Raw genomic sequence first — 21,956 nt, forward strand, 5'->3', positions numbered from 1 at the left:
TTGTAGAGATGGGCTCTCACCATGTTGCCCAGGCTGGTCTTAACTCTTGGGCTCAAGCAATCCTCCTGCCTTGACCTCCCAAATTGCTGGAATTACAGACGCGAGCCACCGTGCCCAGCAAAGTTGACTATTTTAATGGCTTTTTAATTAAGGGAATGTGGGGTAAACTCCAGCAGGTCTCCCAGGCTCTTAGAGTCAGAGGGTTTGTGAAGATCATCTGTCCTCACCAACAGTCCCAACTGTCTTAACGTCTTTGCTGGAACCATGCAGGATGTTGATTAAGTGTTCCTGGTATACCTGTGGGAAAACAAAAAACATAACCGGGAGCAGCCAGTACCTGCTTCCGATTTGCAAAAACTTAAAATCCCAGTTGTTAATGGAAATCGGGCTTACTTATGGCCACACGTGTTTCTTGAACAAGACCAAAATCTGTGGTCTCTATGATTAATATTTCTGGTAGGAACTGAGACTGGGCTTCAGTTTTTAGATCAGCTTTCACCCCACTCCCTGGCCAACGCCCCACCCCTGCAGCCAGATCTCTGCACCTGCTCTGCTCCTCCCCAGGAGAAAAGGGCAGCGGCTTCCCAGACACCCAGCTAGTGCTGGGCAGCAAGGTTCTCTCCCTCCTCTTAGACTGGTCTTGTACCCGACGTCGTTGGACTCTGCGCTCAGTGGGGCTGGACAGCATCAGCAGTGCCGCTTGGTGTTTCCTTCATACCAGTGTTAGAGATGGAGCACTTAGGGCAGGGAGAAAGCCCCATTGGTCTATGAATGCAGAGTTTAGTAAGAGATAAAGGGATCACTCTAAGTAGGGGTCATTTATGCAGATGTACATTTTGAAATTGTTACTGTACCATTTGGTGCTTGGTATTTCGGAGTAGTGTTCCAGAGTCTCCCGGGGCTCTTTGGGAGCTGGGGAGAGCCACCACTGGGTGACACTTGGATCTCTCTCTGGCTCCATCCCGCCCACTCAGGCAGCTCCCCTCAGGTCCCTCCGTAGGCGCTGCTGTAGGTGTGAAGATGTGTGTCTACTTGTGCCCTCATGTGATGTTCTAAGACTAACTGCACGCTGTGTTTGCACGCTTCCTCTCGTGGCTGTTGAAACAGGCAATGTATCAGGAACACAGAGGTTGGATTCTGCTACAGTCAGGACTTACTCCTGCTAAAGTCTCCTGTTGGTGAGTAGAGAGCACCACAACCCCTAGAGATGGCTCAGAGGCACAGCAGGAGTCATCGGAGCTGCAGTGCCAGACTAGGGGTGTGGATCATGAAAGCCAGTGCAGTTTTTGGGGAATTTAAAATATATAGAGACACAAGCTCTCCGTACCCATTAAGATCATTTTGTTGTTACAATTGATCATAAAGAGGTTGGTGTGTCCTCTTTTTTTAAGGAAAAAAATGTATTTTCACCTTTTCCTTAAACCTGAAAATGCTGACTCATTTTAATTGTCTGTGGATGTCATGGGGGTGGAGTGGGGAGGAGAGCAGAGCATGGCAGAGAGCGTCAGGGGAGAGTCTCTCCTCCTGACATCGTTATGCACATTGCTGTGATTCCTAAGCTTGCTTTGTTTTAAATACACATTCTTGAATGAAACAAGCCCAAAGTTTTGTGGTTAATTATATATTATATTAAGTGTGACACTAATAGCCTTTCAGTTTGGAGAGACTGGTTCTTAAAACTGCGGACTCTGGCTGGTGAGTGGCCCGCCCTCTCCTTGCTGTTCTAAGCAATTTTAAGGTCTCCGTTGGAATATTTGACTAGTTTGTTCATCTTTTATTTGTAATTGGTAACATGGAGACGTAAGCCAAAATGAAGTCAGCCAAGGAGCTGTCTCATTGATGTGCATAGCCCTTGATGTTCTAGCCAGTGATTCTCAGAGCAGCTACGGCACAGAAAGTGAGGGGTCCTGGAGGGGAGGGGTCAGTGTCGGGGGGACGTTTGGGCCCCAGCATCAGAAGTTCCCGTTCGTCAGTATGGCCCGGCCTGTACTGAGTGGTTTTTTGTTTGTGTTTATTTTCCAGTTTACCCACACTATTTCTACAGATGATTATGCAGCATTTGAATCCAACAAAGACTACATTTTAGAATCCAGTGGAATCTTTAATCTTGTTAATACTTGTTATATGGACCCTAAGATATTTTATTACAGAGTTTTTAATTAGTGAAAAATTCATGAATACCATAGAGAAAATATTTTAGAATTTAATGTTTCTTATATTTATGTAAACTTATGACTCTTCATTTATATAGTTACTTACTTTTTCATGTATATCCAGGCTATAAATATCCTTTCAAATCATGTTCTTATACCTAATTTTAGTCTTTCAAATGAATGTACTGTAATGCTTGTATGTATAAATCCTATGAATAGAGGGCTTTTGTAAATTATGCATTTATTGTAATTATCATTAATTTTTTAATGATAAACCATGACAAAGGATTTTACTACATTTATAAAATTATGACAGAAGCCATGTGCATTATCCTTTACAGACGCAGCCTAGCTCTACAGCAATCATCCTGAAATAAGCATACCTAATTTCAAGCAATTGTTGTATTTTCATGACTGACCTTAACTGTACTTTTTCTAGCAAGAGATGCTTTATTCTGCAGCATGAACAGATTTAAAATGGCTGGTGTTAAATATCAGCTCCTAATAAGATGTGGACTGAAAACACTATCACAACACTATGAGAAGCCCCTAGCACTGGTTAACGCTTTCCTAGCCTAGTCTCTGGATTTGGGGAGCTTGTCTTCAGTGGCTGAGACCGTGAGCTGGGAGCAGTTCTCTCAGCTGGAGAGACTCGGGATGGGGTAACCTGGGGACCAGTCTAGCCCCTGCACCCTCTTCCCTGCCTCTGCTCCTTGGGAGCGGGTGGAGAGACACCCATGTGGCTCCCCTTAGGGCCAGCACCAAGCACCACGCTCTCATCCTGCAAGTCGGCGCACACAGTGGATGAAGGCAGGAGACCCAGAAAGCAGTGCAGTGCAGCTCTAATAAAGGCCTTATTTTTCTTATGTAAATCATCTTTTTACATTTGTTTGTAAACATGTTTAAAGAACGAACCTAGTGGGACATTTTTAGACTTTGATGCTCTAGCCATTTTGGATTGTGTAAGTTGCAGATGTGGCTTTTACTTTTCAAATGGCATATTAACAAGCCAGCAAAGTGTGTCAGACCATGGCGTGGTATTTATTGTGCAGCAGATCCAGAGACAGAGGCAGCCTGTCTTTTCAGTTGGTTTCTGCTTTTAATTTACTTGTACAATTCATTGTTACTGTTCTGTTTTTCTATTAATCTTTTGTCAACTTCCTGATTATGTAACAAAGTATGTACAGTCTACTTTTGAACTATTTTTATCACAGTATTATTTATTGCTTTCTTTCAATAAAGTACTGAAGCATTTTCCACTGCCAATGAAGAATACTGAGAATAAGCTCTAACTGTTTTGGAAGGCAGTGTCACCATATGGAAATTGTGTTACAGAAGTCAATTGACAGAATAAAGCAGCCAGGAGATGAAGTGCAGGTTCAGGGTGTCATCCTGCCCGCTGCTCTGGAGGTCCCGAGCCTGCATCACTGCAGGAGACAGGTGCCTGGTGTTAAATTGTTAAATGCAAATGTGGGGGCTCACATACACAGTCGGTGGGTAGGGCCCAAAGGCAGAGCCTAGGCCGTGGACCGCGCGCATGCACGCATGTCCCTTAACACCGTTTCCCAGCTCTGCTTCCTTCCTCGGTGCTGGCTTCACACTCCCACCTGCTCTCCCTGCCTGCTCACAAAGGTGGCTCCCAGGCCTGCACCCTTCCACACTGATGGCCTCTGGAAATCAGGAAGCCTGGTTCCCTAATAGCTCACATCCCGTCCTGAGTTGTGAAGCAGCCCAGTGTGGCAGAGGGGAGGCGACACGCTGACAGGCTGGGGGAGTCAAGCAGGGCCCACCCATGGAAGTTGGTGAGCTCAGGCTGAAGGGCTGGAAGCTGATGCCCAAGAGGAAAGCCAGACACCAGCAAGTGTCCCTTCCCCTCCTCCCACCTCAGTGTTGCCATTGAGCCTGGGATTCGCAGAGCCCATGGCCACCACCACCCCACCTGGAGCAGGCATCAGCGGCCACTGCCAACGTCACCTTGGTCTCCGTTTCCTCATTCTGTCTCCGTTGCTGACACCTCGTCTGAGTGGCACGTGCTGTCACATGGGTCAGTGTGTCCTGGGATGTTTCTCTCAGGCAGCCATCGGGTGTTCAGTGCTTTCCTGTTTCGAACCTGTGTTTGCTGATCTTCCTGCTTAATGTAGGGAAAGCCTTGTTTTCTGTACTTTCTAGTTCTTGAGGTTAACTTCAGTGTGAGCTTTAAAACATAATGTAGTGCCTCCTTGCTTTTTTCCATTTAATAGTCCTTTTTGGCTGAACAAAGCCAAAGGCATGCGTCGAGTATCATAAAACTTCCAGAAAAAAAGAGACTGGGCAGGGTGTGGTGGCTCACGTCTGTAATCCAGCACTTTGGGGGGCCGAGGTGGGCGGATCACGAGGTCAAGAGATCGAGACCATCCTGGCCAACATGGTGAAACCCAGTCGCTACTAAAAATACAAAAATTAGCTGGGCGTGGTGTCGCACGCCTGTAGTCCCAGCTACTCGGGAGGCTAAGGCAGGAGAAACGCTTGGACCCAGGAGGTAGAGGTTGCAGTGAGCCGAGATCGCACCACTGCACTCCAGCCTGGCAACAGAGCAAGACTCCGTCTCAAAAAAAAAAAAGGGACTGGGGGCAGTGGCTCGTGCCTGTAATCCCAGCACTTTGGGAGGCCAAGCTGGGAAGATCACTTAAGGCCAGGAGTTCAAGACCAGCCTGGGCAACGTAGTAAGACCCCCTTCTCTACCAAAAAAAAAAAAGTGAAGACATTTTAAAATAAAACGACACTTGGCATGCAAATAGGTTTGACGTCTAGGACCGTTAATCTTCAAACTTGAGTGTGCGAAGCATCACCTGGCAAAAGATGCAGTTGTGGGCATCCCCTCTCCATTCAGAGCGATTCAGCACTCATTCATTGAGTATCTACTCTGTACCAGGCTCTTTTTGGTGCTGGAGAGACCGTGGTAAGAACATTATTTCACCCTTCCAGGAAAAAGAAACATTTCTAAGCCTGTACATCCAAGAGACAGCCCAGGAGTACAAGTTGCGCCATGACATTGGCATGGAGGGAGGGAGAAGTCCTCTGGGGAGGCCTGCATCACACAACATCAAATGCTGAGAACCATTTCATGTTCACGCTACATATTTACTGTCTCCTATGAATAAAACTCCAGACAGGGTTTCAGAGAACACCAATGCAAATGGACCTGTATTAGGTAATATGCCACCTTTCTTCATGTGACCTGTCATGCACCAGCTCTTGTGAGGTTGTTTTTTTGAGATGGAGTTTCACTCTTGTTGCCCAGACTGGAGTGCAATGACACAATCTTGGCTCACTGCAACCTCTGCCTCTTGGGTTCAAGTGATTCTTCTGCCTCAGCCTCCCAAGTCACTAGGATTACAGGTGCACGCCACCACACCTGGCTAATTTTTTGTTATTTTTCATGGAGACGGCGTTTCGCCATGTTGGCCAGGCTGGTCTCGAACTCTTGACCTCAGGTGATCCACCCACCTCTGCCTCCCAAAGTGCTGGGATTACAGGCGTGAGCCACCGCGCCCGGTTGTGAATTTTTTTTTTTTTTTTTTGAGACGTCTCACTCTGTCACCAAGGCTGGAGTGCAGTGGCGCGATCTCGGCTCACTGCAAGCTCGCCTTCCGGGTTCACACCATTCTCCTGCCTCAGCCTCCTGAGTAGCTGGGACTACAGACGCCCGCCGCCATGCCCAGCTAATTTTTTGTATTTTTTAGTAGAGACGGGGTTTCACCATGTTAGCCAGGATGGTCTCGATCTCCCGACCTCGTGATCCGCCCGCCTCGGCCTCCCAGAATGCTGGGATTACAAGCATAAGCCACCACGCCCAGCCACCAGTCGTGAATACTTTAAATAGGTCTTGCCAATCGACCTCAAAAGAAGCCAACAGAGCACAATTTTTCACTCCTGATGAAGGGCGGTCGACAAGCACGACTCTGCCTTAACACTACACGGTTCTCATCTTCAAATAGACCAAAATGTGCTCATTAAACAAAATCAATATAACTTAGGAATGGGGGTATTACAGAAACTGTAAGTCTTGAGGGAGTTGAATCACCAATTCTCCAACACCCTATTTTCATTTTTAAGTTTTTTGTTATAATCAAAGTCATACATGCACATCATTTAAAGTAAAAACAAGCCGGGTGCAGTGGCTTACGCCTATAATCCCAGCACTTTGGGAGGCTGAGGCGAGTGGACTGCCTGAGGTCAGGAGCTCAAAACCAGCCTGGCCAATGTAGTGAAACCTCATCTCTACGAAAAATACAAAAAAAATTAGCTGGGCGTGGTGGTGGGCGCCTGTAATCCCAGCGACTAGGGAGGCTGAGGCAGGAGAATCGCTTGAACCCAAGACGCAGAGGTTGCAGTGAGCTGAAATCACACCATTGCACTCCAGTCTGGGCAACAAGAGCGAAACTCCGTCTCAAAAATAAATAAAAATAAAAAAAGAATTAAACCAGCAGCCCTTGCCCTTGCCCTTCCTCTCTTTCTCCCCGCTCCCTAGACCATGGGGAATGGATTTGGCTATTCCTTCTATTTGCTTTCTTACTCCCAAATGATATGCGCTCAGCGTGGCGTCCTGCTTCCTCCATTTTGGGCCATGTCTTGTGGCTGATGAGAATTTGAGCACCTGGCACCTCCCTTCCCCTCTCCCAGTCTCCCAGCTGAGGTTAAGTCAAGTTGTTGGGATCAAATCCATGTTCTCTGTTTTCATTATTATGACTATATTATTTATTGGTGAGGCAAGTGGGATACTTTGATTATAACACAGGGGGGCACATGGTAAGACTATATTCCCCAGTATTCACAGATGAAATAACACGATGTCTGGGGTTTGCTTTAAAATAATCTTAGGGGGCCGGGCACGGTGGCTCACGCCTGTAATCCCAGCACTTTGGGAGGCCGAGGCGGGTGGATCACGGGGTCAGGGGTTCGAGACCAGCCTGACCAACATGGTGAAACCCCGTCTCTACTAAAAATACAAAAATTAGCTGGGCGTGATGGCGGGCGCTTGCAATCCCAGCTACTCAGGAGGCTGAGGCAGGAGAATTGCTTGAACCTGGGAGGTGGAGGTTGCAGTGAGTCGAGATTGCACCACTGCACTCTAGCCTGGGTGACAGAGCAAGACTCAGTCTCAAAAAAAAAAAAATCATCATCATCATCATCATCTTAGGGGAGGGAGGGCTTATGGATTGAACAACACTGACCATGTGGATTGGTGACTGTTGAAGGTGGATGGTGCATTCATGATGGTTACATTAATCCACCTTCACATTTGTGTGAGATTTTCCATAATAAAATGTTTGCTGGGTGCAGTGGCTCACACCTGTAATCCCAACACTTTGAGGCCAAGGCTGTAGGATTTCTTGAGGCCAGGAGCTCAAGACCAGCCTGGGCAACAGGCTCTGCCTCTGCAGTAAATTTAAAGATTAGCGGGGTGTGGTGGCACACGCCTGTAGTTCCAGCTATTCTGGAGGGTGAGGTGGGGGACCACCTGAGCTTGGGAGGTCGAGGCTGTAGTGAGTTACGATTATGCCACTGGACTCCAGCCTGGGCAACACAGCAAGACCCTGTTTCAAAAAAATAGTCCAAAAAACAATTTTTAATAGTTGTCTCAGGCAGACCCTCTATGTGATAAACTGTCTTCGTCTTTGGATGTCTGAGAATACTGCTGCTTACCCCTTCACTTCATTATGGTAATTTTGCCCAGTTTCAAACTCTAACTGCAGCCCACAGCTGAAATATTTTATATCACAACCCAGCATGCACACACTACATTTCATCAATTCTGCTGTGAACATTTTTTCATATTTTGTTATCTTAAATTAGGATGTGTCTTATAAGCAATGATACTGAAGCACTCTGGGAGGCTGAGGTGGGTGGATTGCTTGAGCTCATCAGTTCGAGACCAGCCTGGGCAACATGGCAAAACCCCGTCTCTACAAACAATACAAAAATTAGCTGGGTGTGGTGGTGTGTGCCTGTAGCCCCAGCTACTCAGGAGGCTGAGGTGGAAAGATCGCTTGAGCCCAGGAGGTGGAGGTTGCAGTGAGCTGTGATCAGGCTGCTGCACTCCAGCCTGGGCAACAGAGCCGGACTGTGTCTCGACAACAACAGAAACATTTACTCCAAACTGTATTTTTGACATTATTTGTAATGGCTGTTATAGGGCCAACAGATGAAGTGGCCCTGCAAAGCTGTCTATTGTCAGGGCAATTTGCATCTGTAGAGAATCTCCATTACTGCACCCAGGCCTTATATAACACCTTGAAAAGTCTGAAAAGAGCCGTTTATCATCCCTGACGACTTCTACTTGTGAGGTTTCATCTATGTAACAAGACCCCGTTTGCTAGCCAGACCTCTTCCTCCCGTCTTCCCAGAACCTCATTTGCCAGGATCCAAGCCCTCATTCATTCTGTGGCCTCAAGACCTGACAGTGGTGCCCAAGGAGAGAATACAGTCATGGCTTCCTAGTCTCTTTCTGGTTGGCCCAGTAAAGCCCCTTCCTTATCCCTCTTTTCTACTTATCACTAGAGACAGAAACTCAAAACCATGGCGTTGGGCTGCCAAAAGCCTAGAACAGAACAACAAAATAAGGCAGGTTGGACAAGCCTGGATAAGCTCCTGTACCTCCTGGGGGGCTGGGTCTCTATTCTGAAGGCTCCTGTGTATACATGGTAAATACATGTGTGTGCCTTTTCTCCGATTAGCCAATCTGCCTCATGCCAGTGATTTTTCAGCAAACCTTTAGGGGGCCAAGGGCCTTGGCTCCCACAACATGTTAGACTTGATGAAACACATACAGTATGTGACAAAACATTTAAGACAGGCTGCAAATTCTCTGCTACTCCTCACAGTGAAAGGTAAGAGTCTAACTCCCCTCCCTTAAACCTGGGCTGGCCTTAGTGACTTGCTTGACCAAAAGAATGCAGCAGACATAACTTTGAGACCTGGAGCTAGGTCACAAGACGATTTCCTGGGTTTTGTGGAATTCTCGTTCTGAAAGAAACAAGCCACCAAGTGGCCGGGTGCGCTGGCTCACGCCTGTAATCCCAGCACTTTGGGAGGCCGAGGCGGGCCGATCACGAGGTCAGGAGATCGAGACCATCCTGGCTAACATGGTGAAACCCCGTCTCTACTAAAAATACAAAAAAATTAGCCGGGCATACTGGCGGGCGCTTGTAGTCCCAGCTACTCGGGAGGCTGAGGCAGGAGAATGGCATGAACCTGGGAGGCGGAGGTCGCAGTGGGCCAAGATCGCGCCACTGCACTCCAGTCTGGGTGACTAGCAAGTAATAAGTCCTATTACTCCAAGACCACCCCGCTGTAAGGAGGCCCAAGCTAGCCACATGAAAAGACTGGAGAGAGCTGTCTAGTGTCTGTCCCCAGCTGCTCCCGCCATCCTATTCGAAGTGCCAGCCATACACGTGATGAAGCCAACTTGGACATGCCAGTTCTCACAGCCGTGCTGGAGGAGAAGCCATTCTGACGTACCCAACATTCAGAAGCGAGGCCCAGACATAGAACCCCGGTCTTCATCGCAGCCATGGCTGACCAGATGAGCCACTCCAGTGGAGACCATTGAAATGAAGGTAAGCCGCTCCCACATGCCCCGTCTGACTCACAAAATTATGAGCATGATGAAAGGTTTCACCAGTAAACACCACCACCTTTTATGGTTTATTATGTTTGGGGTGGTTTATTATGTTACAGGAAAGAGGTCCAGATCCAGGCCCCAAGAGGGGGTTCTGCACAAGAAAGAATTCAGGACAAGTCCATAGAGTAAGGTGAAAGCAAGTTTATTAGGGGAGCAAAGGAACAAAAGAATAGAGCAAACCTTTAGAATAGAGCAGCCCCAAGGGCTGCTAGTTGCCCATTTTTATGGTTATTTCTTGATGACATGCTAAACAAGGGGTGGCCGATTATTCATGCCTCCCCTTTCTAGACCACATAGAGTAACTTCCTGACGTTGCCATGGCATTTGTAAACTGTCATGGCGTTGATGGGAGTGTAGCAGTGAGGACGACCAGAGGTCACTCTCGCCGCCATCTTGGTTTTGTTGGTTTTGGTGGGTTTTGGCCGCCTGCTGCTGCTTTTTTTTTTTTTTTTTTTTTGAGATAGAGTTTCACTCTGTCACCCAGGCGGGAGTGCAGTGGTGCGATCTCGGCTCACTGCAACCTCCGCCTGCCGGGTTCAAGCAATTCTCTGACTCAGCCTCCTGAGTAGCTGGGATTACAGGTGCCCGCCACCACGCCCAGCTAATTTTTTTGTATTTTTAGTAGAGACGGGGTTTCACCATGTTGGCCAGGCTGGTCTTGAACTCCTGACCTCATGATCCACCCACCTCCCAAAGTGCTGGGATTACAGGCATGAGCCACCACGCCTGGCTATGGCCGGCTTCTTTACCACAAGCTGTTTTATCAGCAAGGTGTTTATGACCTATATTTTGTGCTGACCGCCTACATCATCCTGTGATTTAGAATGCCTCAGTCGTCTGGGAATGCATCCCAGTAGGTTTCAGCCTAATTTTACCCAGCTCCTATGCAAGATGGAGTTGCTCTGGTTCACACGCCCCTGACAATTACACAGCCATTGATATGGTATGTAAACCAAAAGTGACTCTTAAGCACCCTCAACCAACTGAATAGACCCTTCCCCCTTGGCCAAGAGGATGCCAAAGAAACCAGAAAACCGGCCAGGCACAGTGGCTCACACCTGTAATCCCAGCACTTTGGGAGGCTGAGGCAGGTGGATCACGAGGTCAGGAGTTCGAGACCAACCTGACCAACAGGGTGAAACCCCGTCTCTACTAAAAATACAAAACTTAGCCGGGCATGGTGGCACAGGCCTGTAATCCCATCTGCTCAGGAGGCTGAGGCAGAGAATTGCTTGAACCTGGGAGGTGGAGGTTGCAGTGAGTCGAGATCATGCCACTGCACTCCAGCGTGGGCAACAGAGTGAGATTCTGTCTCAAAAAAAAAAAAAAAGAAAAGAAAATCTGAGTCCACCTATGCCCTGTAAGCCCCCGCTTTGAGTTGTCGCGCCTTTCCAGATGGAACCAATGTATACCTCACATGCACTGACTGATGTCTTATGTCTCCTTAAAATATATAAACCAAAGCTGTAACCCAACCACCTTGGGCCCATGTTCTCAGGACCTCCTGAGGCTGCCTCATGGGTCATGGCCCTTGCATTTAGCTCAGAATAAATCTCTTTTAATACTTTCCAGAGTTTGGCATTTTTTTGTCAATATGTATATGAAATATACCCTTAGGTTTTCTGTCTAATATGTTCTATGCTGTCCCCTGCTCCCACCCCACGATCATCTGCTATATTTTCTTATCCGTTGCTGTATAAAGACCCACCCCAAAATGTAACGGTAAAAAACAACCAAGATTTATTGCTTCTTTTGATTCAGTGAGTTGGCAATCTCGGTGACTTTTTTCCTTTTTTTTTTTGTAGATGGAGTTTCACTATTGTCACCCAGGCTGGAGTGCAATGGTGATCTCGGCTCACTGCAACCTCCACCTCCCGGGTTCAAGTGATTCTCCTGCCTCAGCCTCCCAAGTAGCTGGGATTACAGGTGCCCACCACCACGCCCAGCTAATTTTTGTATTTTTAGTAGAGACGGGGTTTCACCATGTTGCCCAGGCTGGTCTTGAACTCCTAACCTCAGGTTATCCTCCCACCTCGTCCTCCCAAAGTGCTGGGATTACAGGCGTGAGCCACAGCGCCCAGTCCCATTCCCATTTTTTTTAAATCAGAGTCACTCTGTCACCCAAGCTGGAGTGCACTGGCATGATTATAGCTCACTGTACCCTTGAACTCCTAACACCTGGGCCTAAGGGATCCTCCCACCTCAGCCTTATGAGTAGCAGGGACTACAGGCATGAGCCACATGGCCTGGTTCTAAACATAATTTTAAAATCATACTCATGTTCTACAATATAAAATTCAACTTTAATAATTCATGTTCCCATTGTTCACAGTATTGGCTTTCTTATTTATTTTATTTTATATTTTGAGACAGGGTCTCCCTCTATCATTCATGCTGGAGTGCAGTGGCGAAATCATGGTTCACTGGCAGCCTTGACCTCCTGGGCTCAGCTGATCCTCTTGCCTCAGTCTTCCAAGTAGCTGGGACTATAGGCACAGGCCACCACACCCAGCTAATTTTTTTAAAGTTTTGTAGACACAGGGTCTTCACTATGTTGCCCAGGCTGGTCTTGAACTCCTGAGCTCAAGCAATCCACCTGCCTCGGCCTCCCAAGGTGCTGGATTATAGGCATGAGTCACTGTGCCTGGCCTTTGGCTTTCTTATTTAGTATTCATTTTTACAATCCCTTTGGAACTTACATTCTAGGTTCATTTTAATTAGGAAATGTTTCATTTTCTCTCTTCCTCACTGTGTGTGACGCTGTCTGTCTCCCTGTTCTGCAGTTGCCTCAACCTCTCTGTATTAGGGTGGGCTAAACATCTGGAACAAATGGACTCCAAACGCAATATCTTAAACACAACAGGATTTTCTTTTGCTTTCACGTAACAGGTCAGGGTGTATGTCCAGGTCAGGCAGAAGAGGAGAAAGGGATAGTAAGGAAGATCTGTTCCACGCAGTCTTGGAGGGATGCAGGCTGGTGGGCTCTGCCATCCTCAAAACAGGGCTTCCAAGGTTGTACCTGTCACCTGTAGTAGGCTGAATAATGGCCTCCAAATATGTCTGCATCCTAATAGTCAGAACATGTGATGTTGCTTTACATGGCAAAAAGGAGTTAGCAGATGTCATGACATTAAGGATCTTGAGATGGGAGGATATTCTGGGTGGGTCTGAAATGGGATCCCAAGTGTTCTTGTAATAGGGAGGCAAAGAGACATATCCGTACAGAGAGAAAACAGGTGTGAAGATGAATGCGTGGGTCTGAGGGATGCAAGAAGCTAGAAAGGCCACAGATGGTTCCTCCCCTAGAGTCTCCAAAAGGAACAGGCCCCACTGACACCTTGACTTTAGCCCATGAAACTGATTTCAGACTCTGGCTTCCAGAGCTGAAGAGCATATATTTGCATTGTTTTGAGGCACTGAGTCTGTCATAATGTGTTGCAGCAGCCTAGGAAGCTGGTCCACGGTAGGAGGCAGCCCCGGGGAGGAATGATGGTCCAGGCTCAGAAGCCATGCATGTCACCTCCCCTCATGTTCCATGGGCGAGAACCTGGCCACGTGGCAGCTCCCAACTCCAAGGGAAGCTGGGAAATGTAGTAGAGCTGGACACTCACATGTCCACTTAGTACCAAGGAGGGTGGGGGCGCTGGGTGGACAGCTACATCTCCGTCACATGTGTTGTGTTGAGTCCTACAGTCCTGCGTGGTGGTGCAAATGCCCCAGGTCCAATCTGCACTCTAAGTCAGGGACTCGTTTGCTCAGGTCCTGGACATAAGGCTGTCTGGACATCCCTCTTTGGCTGCATGGGTTTTTAAAATTTTTCTTTATTTTTATTTTTTTGAGACAGGTTCACACCATGTTGCTCCAGCTGGTCTTGCACTGCTGGGCTCAAGTGATTCCTCCCACCTCGGCCTCCCCAAGTAGCTGGGACCACTGGTGCGCCCCTGGCTGCGTGCTTCTTTTACAAGCGTGGGTGACCCAGGCCCAGCAGCTTTGCAGTTGCAGGCCCACTCAGCACTTTGCATTTCTCTTCATTTCTGGCTCACAGAGATATCACTTTTTTTTTTTTTTTTTTTTTTGATAGAGTCCCGCTGTGTCTCCCAGGCTGGAGTGCAATGGCGCGATCTCAGCTCACTGCAACCTTCACCTCCCAGGTTTGAGCGATTATCCTGCCTCAGCCTCCCAAGTAGCTGGGATTACAGGTGCCTGCCACCACGCCTGGCTTATTTTTGTATTTTTATTAGAGACGGGTTTTCACCAGGTTGGCCAGGATGGTCTCGGACTCCTGACCTCAAGTGATCCACCTGCATCGGCCTCCCAAAGTGCTGGGATTACAGGCGTGAGCAACCACGCCCAGCCACCAGTTTTGTTTTTGTTTTTGTTTTTATTTTTTGAATTTTAGTAGAGATGGGGCTTCACCATGCTGGCCACGCTGGTCTCAAATTCCTAACCTCAAGAAATCCATCTGCCTTGGCCTCCCAAAGTGCCGGGATTATAGGCATGAGCCACGGCGCCCGGCTTCGACCTATTTTTGAGCACAGCTATACTTCTTGCTTTGCAAATTTTACACTGTATGTGTAATTCCTGTGGCCAGCCTCAGTCTCTGCCACACATTCTCCCGCGGAGCACAATGGGCATGTGGAAGAGTGTGCTGCCCCTTTCTCTCTGGGAGCCACTCTGAAGCACCCTGCTCTTCACCGGCAGCAGACTGGTCTTTCTAAGCCACGAACGCTGCCCTCCTGCTGAAAAGTCTGCAGTGAGCTTTGTCTTTCCTTCTCTGTAAAATTAGCCCAGCTAATTTTTGTACTTTAATTTTAGAGACGGGGTTTCACTATGTTGGCCAGGCTGGTCTTGAACTCCTGACCTCAGGTGATCCACCTGCCTTGGCCTCCCAAAGTGCTGGGATTACAGGCATGAGCCACCGCGCCTGGCTGCTATATTTTCTTTACATGTTTTCTTGAATAAAATACATTTTCTTCAACCTAAAAGTTCATTTTTCCAATTTTAATAGAAATAAGAACATTTCCGTGGGCGCCCAAAGATATGTCCACAGCCTAATCCTCAGCACCTATGACTATGACCTCTTATGGCAAAAGGTGTGACACAGTGAGGGACTTGAGAGGAGGGGTTTGTGCTGGATCAATACAGTCACAGGGCTCCCTCTGAGATGGACACCACCGGCTATGCCTGCTTTTTTGACTAGATGATTTCATACCTCTGTAGAGGCAGAAATTAACCTTTAAAAAACAGGCAGCGATGTGGCCTGGCAATGTGGTGGCTCACACATGTAATCCCAGTGCAGGAGGGTCACTTGAGCACAGGAGTTCGAGACCAGCATTAGCAACACAGCAGGACCCAGTATCTACAAAAATATTAAAAAATTAGAGGCCGGGCATGGTGGCTCATGCCTGTAATCCCAGCACTTTGGGAGGCCGAGGCGGGAGGATCACCTGAGGTCGGGAGTTCGAGACCAGCCTGACCAACATGGAGAAACCCTGTCTCTACTGAAAATACAAAATTAGCCAGGCAAAGTGACGCACGCCTGTAATCCCAGCTACTCGGGAGGCTGAGGCAGGAGAATTGCTTGAACCCGAGAGGCAGAGGTTGCAGTGAGCTGAGATGGTGCCATTGCACTCCAGCCTGGGCAACAAGAGGGGAACTCCATCTCAAAAAAAAAAAAAATTAGCTGAGTGTGGTGGCACGTGCCTGTAGTTCCAGCTACAGCTACTTGGGAGGCTGAGGTGGGAGGATCACTTGAGCCCAGGAGATCGAGGCTGCAGTGAGCCTTGATTGCACCACTGCACTCCAGCCCCTGTCTCTAAAGATTAAACAAACAAACAAAAAAAAACAGTCAGCAATGTAAAAAAAAAAAAAATTTTTTTTTCAGAGATGGGGTCTATATTGCCCAGGCTGGTCTTGAACTCCTGAGCTCAAGCAATCCTCTGGCCTTGCCGCTCAAAGTGCTGGGATTACAAGCCTGGCCAACAATCCTTGTGCACAGAAAATGCAAATTAGCTGTGTCCAGTTAAATGCAATTGACCTTTGCACTAGAGATAGATCAGTTTTTGCAAATTCATTTCAGCATTCGTCCTCGGTTTTTTTTTTTTGACACAGGGTTTCTGTTGCCCGTGCCGGAGCGGTCCTTTTGCCTCAGCCTCCAGAATAGCTGGGACCACAGGTAAACGTCACCATGCCTGGCTAATTTTTTTCTTAAAAAAAATTTTTTTTTGGTAGAGACAGGGTCTTGCCATGCTGCCCAGGCTGGTCTCAAACTCCTGACCTCCAGCAATCCTCCTGCCTTGGCCTCCCAAAGTGTTGGGATTACAGGCGCGAGGGACTGCATCTGGCCAAATTCTTTAAACAATTTGTAACAACTTATGATGTATTCATTATCGAGTTAAATAAAATATTTGACGTGTTCATTTTATATGTGTATGAAGGTCATGATTTTACCTTTAAAAAAATGGTCAACACCTGACATTTCCTTCCGCCACCCGCACTTCCAATTCATCCTCACATCTGACAGTTTAGCTTTCTAAATGCCTCTTGCATCTATCCACTTCTCCCCATCTTACCTGCCACCAGCGGTCTGCCCGAATTGGCTACATTAGGCTCTACCTGGCCCTTCTCCCATCCATTCTCCACACAGCAGCCAGAGTGATCTCATTACAATTCAAACTTCATTATGTCTTATTTATTTATTTAGCGATGGCGGGCGGGGGCGGGGGTCTCGCTATGCTGACCAGGCTGGTCTCGAACTCCTGGCCTTAGGCGATCCTCCCATGTCAGCCTCCCAAAGTGTTATGATTACAGGCGTGGGCCACTGCGCCTGGCCCAAACTTCATGATGTCTCTTATCAGCTTAACTTCCTCCGAGGACTTCCCGTGTCTCCCAGAATAAAGACCGAGGTCTTCGCTGTGCTCTTTCGGCCTCTGCATGACCTGGCCCCTCTCACACCACAGCTCCGCTGCACCACCAGCCCTCTACCATGCTGAGCTGAGCCTCCTCCAGTTCCCCTGCTGCAAGACCGTTCCTGCCTTGGGACCTCTGAACCTGCTGTTGGCCTGCCTGGAAAATTCTTCCCTCCTTACCTTGTTTACTCTTATAGGGCCTTCACATCTTGGCTAACATGTGAATCGCCCAAAGAAACCTCTGGTCTCCCAGGGGTTCAGGTCCTACCGTCTCCCCAATACGATGTTATGAAACTCTCACTTCTTGGCATTTATCTCATTTCCCAGGTGAGTACCCATGTGGTTTAACGCTTGACTCACCTTCTAGGCTGCTATGTCCCTGTGGCCGGGGCTCACGTCCCTGGCACGCATGTGGTCCTTTCTTGGGGGGGAGGTGCATGGTGAGCGGACGAGGACGGCTGAGGGCGCGCGCGGAGGGAGGATGGAGAGACGAAGAGGCTCCCCGCTCCCAGACTCAGGGCACGTGCGTCTCCTCGGCTGGCTTCCTTCCCCCGGCCCCGGGCAGCGCCGCGGATCCTGAGACCCCGCCGCGGGCTGTGTGCTGCTCAGCGCCCATCCTCTGCGCGCGCAACGCTACTTCCGGGCGAGCTCTGCAGACTCGCCACAGGCCGGGCTAGCGCTTAGCCAGCTGCGGGCGGACCCCCGGGGCTCTTGCGGGCCAGGCCGCGGGAGGAGGCGGGGCAGGGGGCGGGGTCGCGCGGGGACCCGGATGCGGCCCCGCCCCCGCCCGCGGAACCGGAAGTAGAGCCTGGCGCCTGGGAGCGGCTGGCGCGGCGGGATCCAGGGCCGACCCGGGCCGGACCGACCCCAGGCGGCGGTGAGCGAGCGCGGCGTCCGCCCGGGGTGCAGGCCGGGCTCTGCTTCTTCCCTCCTGTGGCGTCGCCTGGCCGCGAAAGGGGAAGGAAGCGGCGGCCGCAGCGGTCTCACCGCTCTTCCGCTTGCGGTTTCGGGGGCCGGGGCAGAGTGGCGAGGCTTTCCCGGCCTGGGGCGGGGCAGGGCGAGGGCCGGGGGTCCGCGAGGGCCACGAGGACGGGTCTGGGCCCAAGGAGGCCGGGCAGGGGGCAAGGGGGCACGGAGGGCTTGGGGCTGGGGTCCGCGGAGGAAGGTTAGAAAGGGGCCAAATTGGGGTATCAGCTCTGAGGGGAGGGTCCCTGGGCGCCGGGGGGCTCCAGGGCAGGAGAGGGGCCAGGCTGGGAGGGGTCTTGGGTCCGAGGGAATAGGAGAGGGGGATGGGCTCCGAGGGGGAGGGTATTGGGGCCCGAGGGAGATGGGCTGGGCCTGTGGGGTTCGGGGGTCTGAGCGGAGGGGGCCGGGGTTCGAGGGGCCAAGGAAGGTGGGTGTGGGGGGTCTCAAGGAAAGGGCGAGGGGTCTGAGAGGGAGGGGTCTGGGAGCAGAGGGAAAGGGATGAGGTCCGAGGGGAGGGGATTGGGGTCTGACGGGAAGGGGTCCAGGCGCAGAGCTACTGGGATGGGGTCCGAGGGAAGGGAATTGGGGTTCGAGGGAAGGGAATTGGGGTTCGAGGGGAAGGGGTCGGGGCTCGGAGGAAAGGTATAGGGTCCGAGGGGAGGGGATTGGGGCTCCAGGGGAAGGGATCCAGGCGCAGGGAAAAGGGATGGGGTCCGCGGGGGTCAAGGCGGTTGGGGTGCGCGACTTTGAGGGGCTCGCTGTGGGACGTGGCGGAGCAGCTGGGGATCCCCCCGGCCTGCACCTGAGCGGAGATTTTGCAATCAGGTCAGTGGAGGCAGCGAGGCGCGGCTGCAGCTAGTCGTGAGGCTCTAAATTTGGAACCGTCCCTCCTTCGGGGTGTGTTTAAAATCACCAGAACGGTGCTTTGGGGCTTTCTGTTACGTTTCTATCACCTGGATAGTCTAAGGGATGCCTGATCCCTGAAGCTGGAAGGCCTTGGGTGAGAAGGGACAGGGCTTCCTCCCACTGGAATCTGTGGACGTTTGGGGCCCCTTGGGGAGGAATTCATTTTCTGCTGAAGGAAGCTCCGGAGGCATCCGGTGAGCGCTCCCTGGAATCCCATGCGCTCCCTTTGGGCTCAGTGTTGACTTGGCTGCGCAGGCTCTGAAGGGGGGACTTCACCCACTAGGTCCTTCAGGCATGATCCAGCCCTCAAGCCCGGCCGGGCCCAAGGCCGTGGCGCAGGAGGGGCTGGCCGCCTGCCCCTGTCTCCATTCACGTGTTTGACCGTGTGGGTGAGTCACTGGCTCCAGAGCACTGAGTCAGTCCTGTTTCTCCTCTGGTTAGAGAAGTATTCGCCAGATACTCAAGGAACAAGGAAGAGTCTTTTAAGTGGGACTCAATAAAAAGTTGGGGAGGCAGGGTTGTTTTGATATTAGGTCCCCTAGAACTAGAAGCTAACCTTCTGCTAAATCTTACTGAAAAGAAATTTCTTTTGACCTGGGGCAGGGGTGCGGTGGCTCACACCTGTAATCCCTGCACTTTGGGAGGCCAAGGTGAGAGGATCGTTTGAGGCCAGGAGTTCCAGACTAGCCTGGGCAACACAGGGAGACCTTGTGTCTACAAAAAAAGAAATTCGCTGGGCATGTTGGCTTGCACCTGTTGTCCTAGCTACTTGGGGCGCTGAGGCAGAGGATCTCAAGCCCAGGAGTTGGAGGCTGCATTGAGCTCGATCGCACCACTGTACTCCAGCCTGGGTGACAGAGCGAGACCCTGTCACCCAGGCTGGAGTGCAGAGGCTCTTCACAGGTGACATCTAGCACACTGCAACCTTGAACTGCTGGCCTTAAGCAATCCTCCCACCTCAGCCTCCCAAGTAGCTGGGACTGCAGGCCCAGCTAAAGCTGACTTTTAATTGTAGCATTTTGATGGACTTGTTTTTAAAACACTTTTAAAATGACAGCACACATAATCGGCAATTCAGATCTTCAGTCTGTGCCACGCAGTAGGTGCTCAGAAAAGGTGTCCTGAGAGTGTGAATTGCTGTGAGCGCTGGTTGCTGCCTTGTGTTGCAGTATTCCCATGGCCTGGGCCAGCCAAGAGCAGGGGACTGTGCTCCAGGAGCAGGCTTGGCTTTCACTGTGGCCCAAGCCCACCCCATCTGCTCAAGCACTGCTTTGAGTAAACTGAGTAAATGTTGGGGGCGGGGTTTCCCTTGAGTAAGTGTGGTGTAGGGAGTGTGCCTGTGATGGTGATTTTGGCTACGCAAGTGTCTGTTTCCTTTCTCCTCCTGCTCTACCATAGATGCTGAGGCTAATGGAAAGCTGATGGTGGACGGATGGTTCTGTCCTGTCATTTAAAACATTCTTCGGCCAGGCTCGGTGGCTCACACCTGTAATCTCAGCACTTTGGGAGGCTAAGGGCAGGTGGATTGCTTGAGCCCAGGAGTTTCGAGATCAGCCTAGGCAACATGGGGAAACCCCATCTCTATTAAAAATAGAAAAATTGGCCAGGTATGGTGGCTCACACCTGTAATCCCAGCACTTTGGGAGGCTGAGGTGGGCAGATCACGAGGTCAGGAGATTGACACCATCCTGGCTAACACAGTGAAACACCGTCTCTACTAAAAAAAAAAAAATACAAAAAATTAGCCGGGCGTGGTGGTATATGCCTGTAGTCCCAGCCACTCAGGAGGCTGAGGCAGCAGAATCGCTTGAACCTGCGAAGTGGAGGTTGCAGTGAGCCGAGATCACGCTATTGCACTCCAGCCTGGGCAAAAGACTGAGACTCCATCTCAAAAGAAAAAAGAAAAATTAGCTGGGTGTAGTGACAGGTGCCTGTAGTCCCAGCTACTCAGGAGGGTGAGGCAGGAGAATCGCTTGAACCCAGGAGGCGGAGGTTGCGGTGAGCTGAGATCACACCATTGCACTCCAGCCTGGGCAACAGAGTGAGACTTCGTCTCAAACAAAAAAAAAAAAAAAGAGAGAGAGAGAAATCAGCTTGGTGTGGTGGTGCATTCCTGTAGTCCTAGCTACCTGGGAGGCTGAGGTGGGAGGATCACCTGAACCTGGGACACAGAGGTTGCAGTGAGCTGAGATTGTGCCTCTGCACTCTAGCCTGGGCCACAGTGCAAGACCCTGTCTCAGAAAAAAGAAAAGAAAAAAAAAGGCTGGTGGGGGGCTTTTAGGCGCGGTGGTTTGTGCCTGTAATCCCAGCACTTTGAGAGGCTGAGGCTGGCAAATCACTTGAGGCCAGGAGTTGGAGATCAGCCTGGACCAACATAATGAAACCCCATCTCTACTAAAAATACAAAAAATTAGCTGGGTGTGATGGCGCATGCCTGTAATCCCAGCTACTCGGGAAGCTGAGGCAGGAAAATCACTTAAACCTGGGAGACAGAGGTTGCAGTGAGCCGAGATCGCGCTGTTGCACTCCAACCTGGGCAACAGAGCAAGACTCTGTCTGAAAAAGAAAAAAAAAGTTATTGTGTAGAGGAATTTTTCACTCTGTCTAGACAGCAAGATTACTTCACGTTTGTGCAATCTTGATTTATACACTGACGTTTGCAAGGAAGGTTTAATGTTGAGGTTGGACAGAGTCATTATCTTCTTTTGAACCGTATTGTAACAGCTTTATCGAGATATAATTCACATACCATACAATGCGCCTGTTTAGTGTGTACTCTCCACTGGTTTTTAGTATCTTCATGCAGTTGTACAACTGTCACCACAGTCAATTTCAGAATAATTTTATCACCTCAAAAAGAAGCCCTTGTACCTTTTAGCCATGACCTCCCTATCCTCACCACCACCATCCGCCCAGCCCTGGGCAACCAGCAATGTATCTTTTGTCTCTGTAGATTTGTGAACTCCAGACATTTCCTAGAAATTGAATCGTATAATATGTGGTCTTTTGTGCGTGGTTTTCCTTTGTGCAATGGATTTGAGGTCCCTCCACGCTGTAGCAGGTGTCACTGCTGGATCCTCTTTGTGGCAGAATAAAATGCCTTTGTGTTAGGTAGACCACATGTTATGTATCTTATCAGTTGATGGACATTTGGAGTGTTTCTGTTTTTTGGCTGCTATGAATAGTGCTGTTCTGAACACTCATGCACAAGTTTTTGTGTGCTTATGCTTTATTTCTCTTGGGCATAGACCTAGGAGTGGAGTTGCTGAGTCATACAGTACCTGAGTTTAACCTTCTGAGGAACTGCCAGACCTTTTCCATTTAACATCCCTGTCAGCAGTCTATGAGGCTTCCAGTTTT

The 21,956-nt window shown here is 49.7% G+C and overlaps 2 protein-coding genes and 1 long non-coding RNA gene across 29 annotated transcripts in view; 2 read left to right on the forward strand and 1 right to left on the reverse strand.

Annotated features, from left to right (window-relative positions):
* Positions 1–3,426, forward strand: part of PPFIA1 (PTPRF interacting protein alpha 1) — a 117,830-nt gene extending 114,404 nt beyond the window's left edge. For all 22 annotated transcript variants that reach the window (XM_034933249.4, XM_034933254.4, XM_055093705.2 and 19 more), the window contains 2 exons: positions 1,108–1,178; positions 2,023–3,426. In XM_034933249.4, the coding sequence (XP_034789140.1) occupies positions 1,108–1,166 (59 nt within the window). In that variant the 3' untranslated portion in view covers positions 1,167–1,178; positions 2,023–3,426. The remainder of the gene's footprint in view (positions 1–1,107; positions 1,179–2,022) is intronic.
* On the reverse strand, positions 112–17,461 carry LOC134731245 (uncharacterized). 3 transcript variants are annotated; one of them, XR_010113464.1, is made up of 2 exons: positions 17,085–17,461; positions 112–4,981 (listed from the first exon to the last, which is right to left on the reverse strand). It is a non-coding gene; the product is annotated as an uncharacterized LOC134731245 (long non-coding RNA). The 3 variants fall into 3 exon arrangements; XR_010113461.1 differs by having other exon boundaries at positions 112–5,110; positions 17,085–17,281; XR_010113463.1 differs by having other exon boundaries at positions 112–5,220; positions 17,085–17,281.
* The window catches only part of CTTN (cortactin), a 39,079-nt gene continuing 34,584 nt past the window's right edge, over positions 17,462–21,956 (forward strand). For all 4 annotated transcript variants that reach the window (XM_034933257.3, XM_034933258.3, XM_034933260.3 and 1 more), the window contains exon 1: positions 17,462–17,601. The gene's annotated coding sequence lies outside the window, so the exon portion shown is untranslated. The remainder of the gene's footprint in view (positions 17,602–21,956) is intronic.

The sequence above is a fragment of the Pan paniscus genome, chromosome 9, assembly GCF_029289425.2.
Source record: "Pan paniscus chromosome 9, NHGRI_mPanPan1-v2.0_pri, whole genome shotgun sequence".
Lineage (NCBI taxonomy): Eukaryota > Metazoa > Chordata > Mammalia > Primates > Hominidae > Pan > Pan paniscus.